At 36.6% G+C, this 13,282-nt stretch overlaps 1 protein-coding gene across 1 annotated transcript; it reads right to left on the bottom strand.

Annotated features, from left to right (window-relative positions):
- Positions 1–462: 462 nt before the first annotated feature.
- Positions 463–12,699, bottom strand: LOC107594557 (sushi domain-containing protein 1-like; the record flags this gene model as incomplete). Its single annotated transcript, XM_016284645.1, has 19 exons — positions 463–544; positions 647–740; positions 843–882; positions 977–1,232; positions 1,437–1,530; positions 3,068–3,254; positions 3,344–3,435; positions 3,544–3,708; positions 4,460–4,639; positions 4,822–5,001; positions 6,204–6,383; positions 6,633–6,812; positions 8,009–8,188; positions 8,268–8,447; positions 8,666–8,845; positions 9,554–9,706; positions 11,165–11,314; positions 11,398–11,541; positions 12,609–12,699. Coding segments are annotated over 19 exons (2,790 nt in total), but the record flags the coding sequence as incomplete, so codon positions are not given.
- Positions 12,700–13,282: the final 583 nt, after the last annotated feature.

Below are 13,282 nucleotides of genomic sequence, written 5' to 3'. Positions count from 1 at the left end.
ATGATGCTAAAATAGCACTGTTAACCTCAATTAAGACTCCATATTACATTTTTATGATAATTACTGTTACTGTGGTGAAATAAAATTGTATAATTTAATTTAAGGTATCATGAAAATGAGTAGCCTGTGTCTAATGAAGAGATGTGTGCATACTGCTGTTTTATGCATTTAACAATTGAAAGCATTTACTAATATTTTAATATTCCAGACATACCATTTCATTGTCATACTGAAGAATAGTGGTAGTGCACTGCCATCTAAAGGACAGATTATTGATGCTTGGATCATGATGAATGCTGCTTGCAGCTGTAATTTTTATTTTTTATTTTTCTTGATGTATTTGTACTTTACTTTTTTAGTTGTTTTCATTATAATAAAATATAGTCCTAAATTCAGTAATACTATTGCAGGATGCTTCTGAATAATGACACAACTTGACTCCTCAGATTTACAAACAGATTGGCTTTATTTCAGAACAAATCAATCAGTGTAAGAAGTTAAGATTGGCACAGAAAAAAATCTGGGACTTGACTTTTTACAGTACCTGTGGGGGGAAACAGAAAATCATTTGAAAGTGCTAACAAGACATAAAGCACAACATTTTCATCCTGTCAATTAATAAAAATAAAACACAGTGCAGTCTCACCAGCTGTACCAGTATCCCATGACAATGACTGAGCCAACAGCACTTATGGATCCAACAGTTACAAGAGCAGATATCTTCATGATGTAGGATGCTCCTAAAGTGAGAAGAGAAATGGTTTATATCAAACCACTTCTCATTGTTGTTGTTTTTACAATTTTCAGGTGGCATAACGCAGTGATAGATTTATAATCTTTACCTCTGGCTTTAGCCCAGATCACACAGGACTGTGTTCTAGACTACCAAAGAAAACACAGAGAGAGAAATTAGAGAACCTATCAAAAAAGTATTAAATGCACTCATTTTACATGTCTTTTAAAGACATCTACCCACCTTTCCCCACTGACACACAGTGCGGAGGATGACATAATAGTCTTTTCCATTTTCCAGAGGTGCGTTGAAGAAGTCTCCATACAGCTGCTGATCCCCTATGGTGAAGTTGATTTCTGCGGCCAGACCACCGAGTTGTATCTGAGCCGTAACGTAGCCTCTGTCACATCTCTGCTGCGCGAGGAACCGCGGACTTACAGACGAGCTGCAGTCAAACAGCATCACACCCTCGACTGGTATCACAAACACTTGATACATACTGAACACACAGACACACACACAAAAATCATTCACAGCAACTGAATACAGGATTATCTACAAATAGTTGAAATATTCGGCATATGCAGCAGGGATCAAATAGAAAATAGTTTGAAAATAGAAGCATTTTCAGTCTGGTCTCACTGTAAATCATGTACTCAGATGGCATTAACAGTTTATGTAAAGAGATGTTAAACGTCCTTACCATATTGAGTCAAGTGTGTTGGTGGATTTCCGTAATTTCAGAATGGGCGATGAAGCCTCTACCTCACTATATTTGATTTCTGGGGTGGGGGGAACTAAAAGAGCACAAGAAACACAGTGCACAAGTCATTATATAAGCAGACAGTTCGTAAATCAATAGTGTTATTGTTTTGGAAATCAGTAAGCACCATGCAAAGCACTCATAAACCCAACTGTTTTAATGCAAGTGTTGTTTATGAATATTTCTCAGTTTAATTTTAACTTGACGTATTCAGATAACTGAGATAAAATATAGACATGTTAAAACATAATAAAATGATGAAATAAAAAAAATACTAAAAATAAAAACATGTATGTTTTTGAAAAATGAATACTGATAGGCATTTCATTAGGCAGGTCTATAATGCAACCTTTCTAAAAAAAAAAGTCATTTAAGTAATTTAAAGGGATAGTTCACCCAAAAATGAAAATTTGATGTTTATCTGCTTACCCTCATCAGGGCATCCAAGATGTAGGTGACTTTGTTTCTTCAGTAGAACACATATGATTATTTTTAACTCCAGCCGTTGCAGTCTATCAGTCGTATAATGCATGGCAACGTGCACAGACAAATCCAAATTAAACCCTGCGGCTCGTGACGACACATTGATGTCCTAAGACACGAAACGATCGGTTTGTGCCAGAAACCGAACAGTATTTATATCATTTCTTACCTCTAATACACCACTATGTCCAACTGTCTTTGGGCGCGCACACGGCATCCGGTGCGTGAGGTGTGTACGCGCTCTGGCGTAGTTGGAAGTGATCTCTCGCGCGTATACGTCACTCATTGTTTACACCGTGCACAAACATTGTAGGTACGACGGCTAATCAAAATGGTACTTACTTGCGCTTATCCGGATTGTTCAAACCGACTTAAAACTAAAAGATTACGTTCTCTCGCGCGAACTCATTCGGGAGTGGTGACTTTCCACGTATTCCCAACTTCTGAGCCTGCTCGCCTGAAGTTATGGTTGATTGCTCTTCGGCTGGATATCAACACATCCATTAACGTAAACTACGCCAGAGCGCGTACACACCTCACGTACCGGATGCCGTGCGCGCGCCCAAAGACAGTTGGACAGTTGATAAAAATGATATAAATACTGTTCGGTTTCTGGCACAAACCGATCGTTTCGTGTCTTAGGACAACAATGTGTCGTCACGAGCCGCAGAGTTTAATTTGGATTTGTCTGTGCATGGTTTTTTTACTCTCATAGATTGTGGTACCATTGCCATGCATTATACGACTGATAGACTGCAACGGCTGGAGTTAAAAATCATCATATGTGTTCTACTGAAGAAACAAAGTCACCTACATCTTGGATACCCTGGAGGTAAGCAGATAAACATCACATTTTCATTTTTGGGTGAACTATCCCTTTAATGGCAGTTAATGTAATGCATAAGTTACATATAAGCAACAACAATATAGACTGAAACAAAGCATTATATCTTGATAAACTTGACCTGCACTGAATATTTTTCACTGATTTTCCCGTTTCGGTCAGAAATGTTACATTTCACAAGTAAAAATGAATTGTAAATACTGACGTTTTTGGTGCAAGGATGAAAGCAGCTTTTGTTTTGTACCTGGTATGCTAGTGTTTGCTGAAACTGTAGACGTGGCTCGCGTGGACTCGGCTGTAATGGTTATAGAATAGTTTGTGGCAGGCAAGAGATTCAAACAGAGAACAGGCCACAGGGCAGAGGAGCTGAATATCTTTTTCCTCCTGTCACTGAACAGCTGCTCAAAGTCTCGCAATCCAACGAATGTCACCTGTGATGAGATCCATAAGCTCATTTATGATTAAAGAAGACAACTTGTGCGAAGAAATGGCTAGATTTCATTAATAAATGAATACTCGCTGTGTATTTCTCCCTATAACCCTCATTCTCTGCATTCCAGCGCAGGCATCTTTCATTAATCACCACCAGATCGTTAATTGTCAGTTTCAACTCTGTAACACACAAAATCAGATACAAACTGGGCCAGACTTTATGCTGGCAGACACACTTTTGAGACTGTGGTTCAGTATCCTATTGTGCTGAACAGTGAGGATGTGTACCTTTGCAATGCAAGGTGGCAATCTGCCAATTTCCTGTGATGTCACATATTGAAATGTCACTTCCTGTGTGTCTGTAGTGTCCTTTAACACAGCGGTGGATCACTGCAGTGCTGTTGTCCCATGCTACCTCTGCGTGTGGCACCTCTGGCGCAGGACCACAATGTGCTATAGACAGAAAAACACAGAATGACAGATATGGTTCTGAAATTTGTGCATCTAAACATAGAACATTTGTTACAAAATATAAGCACTTGAATTTGTTCTGTTATTTTAATTGCAATTCCTTTTCACACTGATTTGCCGTTGGGTTATTTCTGTCTGTGAAGTAGACTTTCTTATCTAATATTAAAAACAACAACAACAACAAAAAACTACTGCTAATTTTTTACCATTATTATAAAAAAAAGGTTACTTTAAAAGTTCACGTAGCACACGTTGACTCCTATATCATGAAACGTATAAATTTAACACTGCATTTATTTGATTAAAAATACAGTAAATACAGGAATATTGCGAATAATTATTACATTTTTATTGTTTTACATTTTTCTGAATATATTTTAAATTTCGATTTATTTCTGTGATGCAAAGCATCATTCCGTCTTCACTGTCACATGATCCTTCAGACATCATTCTTATATGCTGATTTGCTGTTTAAGAAACATTTCTTATTATTATCAATGTTGAAAACAGTTGTGCTGCATCATACTTTTGTGGAAACTATTCAAAATAACCATTGGTTTGAACGCATTTATTTGAAATAGAAAACTTTTGAGATATTATCAATGTCTTTTGTTTCACTTTTTCATCAATTTAATGCATGCATGCTAAATAAAAGTATTGATGTCTTTAAAACAACCTTACCGACTTTTGAACATAGTGTACATCATTATAGCAGAAATTCGATTCAGTTTACCTGTACATGTTACAGACACTTTTTCCCATGTTCCTTCTGATGTACATGTTGTCATGTTTTTGTCACTCTCCTGTTTGAGTCTATATTTACATTTGTACTGAACCACACTGCCCAGTGTAGATGCTTTGTTCCAGTGTATATCTGTTAGTGGGAATTCTGGGGGAGGCCCACAGTTTATCTCTGTTCAATGGGACCAGTGTAAAGCATTAGAAATAAAGACCACTGCATACTCTTTATTTCCTGAAACTATGTATGATGACCTTAAAGTGTAAAACAGCTTATATGTTGCGTTCCACAAAAAAACAAGTCATAATTTTGAACGACGTGAAGGTGAGTAAATGATGACAGAATGTTGTCAGTACCTTCACATCTCATGTTAACTTTGCTCCACTTTGCATCTGAGTTACACAATGACACATTCCCTTCACCCACAGTGCGATATCCAGCTTCACACACATAGAGGGCCACAGAGCCCAGACTGGAGCTGTTATTCCATAACACAACTGAGTGAGGCAGTGAGACGGGGACGCCACAGTCTACTTCTAAACAAACACACATACAGACACACTGTACATGTGCATACATATTATCAGCTTATTAAAGAGAACAGCAATGAAATAGCACATGGGTCAATCTCAGGAAATGGTTAAAGAAGTAGTTAGACCAAAAATTTTAATATGCTGAAAATGTACTCACGTACTCAGTTTGCTTCTTCATCTGAACAGATTTGGAGAAATGTAGCATTGCATAACTTGCTTACCAATGGATGCTCTGCAGTGAATGGGTGCCGTCAGAATGAGAGTCCAAACAGCTGATAAAAACATCACAATAATCCACACCACTCCAGTCCATCAATTATGGTCTTGTCAAGTGAAAAACTATGTGTTTGTAGTAAAAAAGAATAATCATTGCTTCCATAATCCATAATATTGCATTCTCCAGTGAAAAAGTCATCTCATCTGAATCAAGAGAGAAATATGCACAGATCAAGGACTTCTTACCACAACAAACCAAAACAAATATGTTGGTGGATTTTGATGTGAGTGGACAACAGGGGATAGACTTTTTCACTGCAGGAAAAATTATTATGAATTATGGACTTGTATTTTGGCCAGAATGTGATGGTAACAAAAGCTAACATCTTAATGCTGAATTTATTTATTTCAAACATGCAGCGTTTTTCCTCACCGGACAATAAATGATTGACTAGAGTCATGGGATTACTGTGATGTTTTTATCAGCTGTTTGGACTCTCATTCTGACGGCACCCATTCACTGCACAGGATCCATTGGTGAGCAAGTGATGTAATGCTACATTTCTCCAAATCTGTTCTGGTGATGAAACACTCATCTACATCTTGGATGTCCTACAGGTGAGTAAATTTTCAGCAAATTTAAATTATTGTGTGAACGATTCAGTCAGAAAGGATCCACCTGTAATATTAGAACCCCAAAAAAAAAATCACAGCATGATGGGACAAATCCTCTAATTTGAAAAAATTAGCATTTTTGCTGAAAATGCATGAAGCCATTAAAAAGCTGAATAATCACACTATTATCTTCTGTAAAGCAGCTTTATAGTTGAACTGAGTTTGTTTCATAACTAAAAAGCTTTTAACATTCACACTGTTATTGAACTAAACTGAATTAAAATTGAACTAAAATGGCACAGTTTCATGAGAATGACCCATTTACAAAATAAAGAGAGAAAACATGTCAAAAAAAAAAAAGCATAAAAATATACCTTGACACAGAAAATCTGGATGACTCCAGATTCCCTCTGAATCGCAAACTGACGTATCTCCTTCCCTAACATTATGAAATCCCTCAATGCACTTATAAGATACACTAGATCCAACTTTAGTGCCTCCTCTCCATATCATAACAGAGAGGGGGAGAGAGGGCGGTACTCCACAGTTCACCTCTTAAGAAACAGCAAAAACCTTGAAAATGTCTTCAGTTTACACATTACATACAAAGTCAGTTCATTTATTTAAAAAATAAAAAGTTAACTGAGTTAGGGGGAGAGAGGGCGGTACTCCACAGTTCACCTCTTAAGAAACAACAAAAACCTTGAAAATGTCTTCAGTTTACACATTACATACAAAGTCAGTTCATTTATTTAAAAAATAAAAAGTTAACTGAGTTAAAAAAAAAATATGTAAACAATTACCTTTGCACAACAGAGTTGGTTTTGTCCAGTAACCGTTCTCAGCACACACAGATACATTAAGTCCTTGTTTAGCATAGTAACCGTGTTTGCAGTGATATGTTACAGTGCTGTTAAATGTGACTCTGCCATTCCATATTTGTACAGTGAGGAGCGGTATAGGTGGCTCCCCACACACAATCTCTGTTGAGAAGGAAATGACATGTCAATAGTTACGACTGAATCACTGCAGTATAAAGAGGATTTACATTGCTTAGGGTGGAAATTATGCACTGGGAAAAAAATCAGAGGTTGAGAATGCTCAAAGACTTGAGGCAACCGGCTTCAGGGCCTTTTCTGAATATACTCAAGTCATGGCAACATATGTTTTGGCCTTAATTTTACTGTTTGGACTCTCATTCTGATGGCACCCATTCACTGCATAAGATCCACACTTGTAAGCAAGTGATGTAATGCTAAATTAATACAAACCTTAAGAATTCTTAATCTCAAAAAATAAGAATTAAAGTTGGTCTGTTTTTTTGTTTTTTGGAATTTGGAATTTGCAGATTTGCAGAATCGTGCCTTTAGAACATTTGGAATATAGAGTTTTATGGACTACTTTTATGATAATTGTTTGGTGCATTTTGTAATTTTTTTAGCTTGACAGTTATTCACTTTCACTGTATGGACAAGAACAATGAGGATATTTTGAAAAATAATTTATTTTGAGTTTTACAGTCTTAAAAATGAATGACGTGACATGTGGCCAAGTATGGCAACCCATAATCGGAATTAGTGCTCTGCATTTATCCCATCCAAAGTGCACACACACAGCAGTGAACACAAACACACCGTGAACACACACCCGGAGCAGTGGGCAGCCATTTTTTTGCTGGGGGTTCGGTGCCTTGCTCAAGGGCACCTCAGTCATGGTATTGAAGGTGGGAGAGAGCGCTGTACATTCACTCCCCCCACCTCCAATTCCTGCTGGTATGAGACTCGAACCCGCAACCTTTGTGTTACGAGTCCGACTCTCTAACCATTAGGCCACGACTTCCCCCAAATTAAGGTTATTTATTGCCATCAATGGTTTCTCGAAGAACCTTTAACATCCCTTTATGGTGGAAAAAAGGTTCTTTAGATTATTAAAATGTTATTTACATCAAGAAAAAAAGGTTCTTTTAAGAACCGTTCACTAAAAGGTTCTTTGGGGAACCAAAAATGGTTCTTCTGTGGCATCGCTGTGAAAGCCTCTCTCTTGAAACCTTTATATTTAAGAGTGTAGGAAAGAAATCCACACAGGTTTGGAATGACACAACGGTGAATAAAGGATGACAGCATTTTCATTTTTTTGCAAATTATAATTTTAAACAAAAATTGGACACAATTCTCTGTACCTTCACAAGAATAGTCTGGGTTACTCCACTGACCGTCACTTTCACACACAGACATATTTCCTGTATCCAAACTGCGATATCCAACATCACAGTCATACAGAGCCACAGAACCAATCTTACTGACACCGTTCCAGAACAACACTGAGTGAGGCAGGACCGGAGGAGAACCGCACTGTATCTCTAAACACACACAAACACAATCTCCACAGATTCGTTGCAGAATCAGCATCATATCAGCATAATAAACAGAAGCAGATACCTTCACACTGGAAGTCAGGACGGCTCCATGTCCCACGAGCAGTACACACCGATACATTCTCACGCCCACTGTTATAAAAATATGGCTCACACACATACAGCGCCAATGATCCCATGCGTGAGATGTTATTCCAAACCGTTTTTGACTGAGGAAAAACGTGAGGCTCCCCACAGTCCACTTCTACGTAAAAATGTATTACAATTTGTCAGGCAGGTGACAGTAAAAATGTGCAATGAATGTGCAAAGGACTGTCTCAACTAAAGGGGTCAAACCCAGCCCTGCATTTGTGTGTGTGCATGTTGAAATCACATTATGGAAACAAAATGAGTGGTGAATATCATTTCATGTTGACTTAATTCAAGATCTGGCAGACTTATTAGCACAAACGTAAACTTTACCTTCGCAGACCAGACTGGGTCCGTGCCACTCTCCATCCAGACCACAGACTGAAGAATTCTGTCCTCCCTTCCGCTGAAATCCCTCCCTGCAGCTGTACTGGAGTTCACTGTTGTAGTGTGTGATCGTGGCGGAGAGCTGCTCAGCATGGAGGACTGACGGAGGAGACCCACAGTCTATCACTATAGAAAACATGCACACAAAAACAGATCCATTACTTCAATAGAATTTAACATTAATATTAACATTAAACACACACACTTGTGTGTAATTTTGGGTTACTCAGGTGATCTGGATAGTTACTAGAGCATTACTACATGGTTGGCAAGCAAAAAGTCTATTATACTTTGGTATCTAGTCTAAATATTTCAGGTAATTTTGTCAATCTGTTTTATTGAGTGAAAAAAGCACACCTCTCCTCAATAAGCCACGCAATTTGAAGTAAAATGAATCTCTTAAGCAAGCACCATTAATAATATATAAATATAATTAATTATATATATATATATATATATATATATATATATATATACATATAATTCTATATTTTTTTTTACAGCTGTAGTATTATGAAACATTTAAAGACATGTGACTAATAAACAGAGGCCAGGATTAGGCCATAGTTCAATTAGGACATTTAAGTCATTTTTATAAACGTGCTTTAGAAAAAACATTACTGATGGTGTGCATCTTGAGACAAAACAAAGGCACTGATATATTTTAAGATCAATCGGTGCAAGTTTCTTTCAATTGAAACAGCTCGGAATTACATTTTAGTCTGGGACTAGGCTTAAGCCTTGTCTGTGAAACCGGGGGAGAGTGTTCTTGTAAATGAGGTGATATTTCTACAGAGGTTTTATTTATGTAAAGTGCAATGGCTCTGTTCTTACCCTTGCAGTAAGCTGCATCCCGGTTTGGATTAAAGGGTTCTGACCCATCCTGGACTGTGTAACCCGTCTGACAGGAGCAGGTGAAATCTCCCTCTGTGTTGTGACAGAGACCTCCTTCCCCACAGACCCCCTGCACACCACACTCGTCTATATCTACATACAAAAACAACATCATGGGGTTCATGCCTGTTCAAAATTATTAGGGGCCGAGCCCCACAGGGGAGATCATGCAGGGTCTAATTGCATAATTTTTATGATTTCCACCCGACAAAATGTGTTTTTACACTTCTTCTCCTTCAAATTTTGTACAATCTTTCCCAAATGTTGCTCAGATTATCATGAGCCGATAAAAGTTCTCTTTTTTCTATATTTAAAATTGTTCCTGAGAAACGATTTCACGAATTTGACAAAAAGTGGAATTGAGGCTACATCTCTGCAATGTTTTAGCATATTTAAACCAAAATTGGTGTGTCTTATAATAACCACAACCAAAAGGTACCTGCACATTTTTGGCACAGCACCACCTACTGGTCATAAGGTATGAAAAAGCATTTTTTGCTCATAACTTAATGAGACTAGTCTCTTCTTTAGATTCATTCTACATGCCAAATTTTCACTTGATACCTAATTTTCCAATGTTCGACCATTTAAAATTTTGTCATAAAATGCTATATATTATGAGTGCACTGGCACATTGTTACAAAATTCGGTATGTGTCATAAGTACCATGGCTTTGAAGCTACTAGAAATTTATTTATTTTTAATTCAAATTTCACCAAATTTTGCTCAGATGAATATGAGGCTGAGCAGAAAGAAAGTAATTTTCTGTAAAAATAGTTTTGATATTCAAAATTGTTCCTGAGAAATGGTTTCATAAATTTGGTGGTGTCTACACCAAAGTGGACATTAAATATCTCTGCAACGCTTTCACGTATCAAGACAAAATTTGGTACTCCTGAGGGTACATGCACAGTTTCTGGAAAGTGCCACCTACTGGTCAAGAAATGAGAAAAATAGATTTTTGTTAGTAATTCTGCTCATTCCATTTTAAACCACTTTGCCAAAAAGAATCACCATAATGTTTCAATCAATTCAATTTAATGTGGTTGGTGGTCTTGGCTCGACCACATAATTGCTGCTTGCATGTTTCCAACTGAAATCACCATAACAGGACCTTTTATGATGCCGTTTTAATCACTCAATAAATCTAAGATAATGAGAATAAAGTCCAAGCAATACAGGATTAAAGTTCTAAAATTGTAAGAAAATGTGGCAGTAATTAGTTTAAATGACTATTTTATTGTGCCGTGACGTAGATTTCACAGTTTTTAGTGTTTTACTTGTCCTTTAATGTATTTTCACACATTCACACTCGAAGCAACTCCCATTTAACATTGTTTAGCCACAGTGGTGCAATACGTTTCGCAGAACTTGTTAACAAATTAAGCCATTCAGGATATATCACTTGCAAAACCATGTTTACACCCTTCCTGCAACATCTCTGCACCTCCAATGTTTCAGTCAGGAAACAACAACATTATGAGGAAGACGTGCTGGAGCTCGAGTGACACGGCTCTACAAGTGCATTCATTTACTGAAATGAAAGCTCACCATGGCAGTATGTTCCATCATTGGGTATGAATGTGTTCATGTGATTGGATGGGCTGTAGCCTGTGAGACAGGTGCAGTAATAGCTGCCATACGTGTTGTGACACTTGGTGTGATCGCCACAGATTTTACCCAGTTGACACTCATCTTTATCTGTATTAAAACAAATATAAAATATAAGTTGATCAATCAAAAAGGGTTGTTCAGCTATTAAACATTTCTCAGGATAATCAAACCTTGGCAGTAAGTCCTCCCGTTGCCGACAAACCCATACATGCAGTTGCACACTTTCCCCCCAGATCCGTCGGTTTTATCATCACAGGTGGCGTTTTGATGGCAAGAGGCACAAACATCCACTGTGTCTGCCTTCACTCTTATGTCTGAGGAGAAGAGTGAAAAACCTGGATTAACATTTCCAATTTAAAATGAGAATACATACTGACACGCATGCTTCTAACATGTTAGATTTACAATTATTTAAATGCATGTTACTTCAATAATACAGTATAAAAGATTTAGTAATATTTATTCATCTATGTGCAATGCATTACATTTAAGTATTCGTATTACTGTATATATAAAATAAAAAACATCTGGGATTTTTTAAACCTGATTAAAACCTGAAATGTACTGTTATATCAGAGAAGAGTGAAAACCCTGTATTAACATTTCCATTTTGAAATGAGAAAGCTGACATGCAAACTTGTAAAATGTTATATTTAGATCATTCGAGATGTTCATAATTTTAAGATGATATATTTTTTAAGATTTTCAATAGTATAATTTGTAATTTATAATATTTGTGACCCTGGACCACCGTCTTAAGTCGCTGGGGGATATTTGTAGCAATAGCCAAAAATACATTGTATGGGTCAAAATTATAGATTTTTCTTTTATGTCAAAAATCATTAGGATATTAAGTAAAGATCATGTTAAAGATATTTTGTACATTTCCGACCGCAAATATATCAAAAATTAATTTTTGATTAGTAATATGCATTGCTAAGAACTTCATTTGGACAACTTTAAAGGCGATTTTCTCACCCTCAGATTCCAGATTTTCAAATAGTTGTCTCTCGGCCAAATATTGTCCGATCCTATCATCAACGGAAAGCTTTTCGAAAAATTGACACGTAAGACTGGTCCAGGGTCACATTTATGTATTCATATTACTGTATATATAAAATTAACAACTGAGATTTTTATACAAGCCTTAAAAACTTATATATATAAAAAATAAATATTGTTATCCGGGTAATATAATTTGTAATAAAAAAAAAATCACTCTTGAACGTTTGGGCTCCATTGGATCTACTGTAAATATACTAAATGTACAATATATAATGTTAAAAAACCAATTTTGTCAATCAATAATTCTATTCCAATCTCTTGTGACTGTGTATTTAAAAATATATTTGCAAATTGTGATTAATTGTTTGATACTGACCTTTAAAGATGCTTTGAATCATCAGAAAGCATAAGGCCGCTTGTACGACAGTCATCGCTGTTTTTCTCTCATCTGTTCCGGCGAACTCAAAATATCATGTTCTGTTCCACATTTCTCCTAATTTCCCCTTAAAGACCCTCCTCCTCCATTCTGAACTCTGTTGATAGTGGTGAATGAGTTAGTTGAGGTCAAGCACATCTCCTCTCAGCTTTCTGTGCGGTTTGTAATGCACGTCTGTTATCCTCAGCGCTGACACATTCAGTTAAATGTCGCTCTGTAAGAGAGGGAACCTGCTCATTCTTATGGCCACAGAAACTGACGCATCACTGGCCACATGCTGATTATTGCTATTTTTGGTTGCTGTTTATGAAGGCTGCCAAACTGCTGTGAATACACCCATCATTAATTTCCGCTGATGAGCTATCTATAAAAAAATCATTATGCTATTTAAAAATATTATAAAACATTAATTAAAAAAAAATATATAGGCCTATATAAAATGAAAAATATATATATATAAATTATAAATAAAAAAATAACAATAATGGATAGTAATTAATTAATTGTCTTACCTTTTTGGGAGGTGCAAGTTCTGGTCTACATATTTCTGAAGCACAAAAGAATAACCTACTTCAAATAAAACAAATGAAGTGCTTTTTACAATTATTCTAAAG

This window comes from Sinocyclocheilus grahami, unplaced genomic scaffold, assembly GCF_001515645.1.
Source record: "Sinocyclocheilus grahami isolate Dianchi unplaced genomic scaffold, SAMN03320097.WGS_v1.1 scaffold186.1, whole genome shotgun sequence".
Lineage (NCBI taxonomy): Eukaryota > Metazoa > Chordata > Actinopteri > Cypriniformes > Cyprinidae > Sinocyclocheilus > Sinocyclocheilus grahami.
The sequence above is the reverse complement of the archived record's forward strand: the minus strand, read 5'-3'. Positions and strand labels throughout refer to the sequence as shown.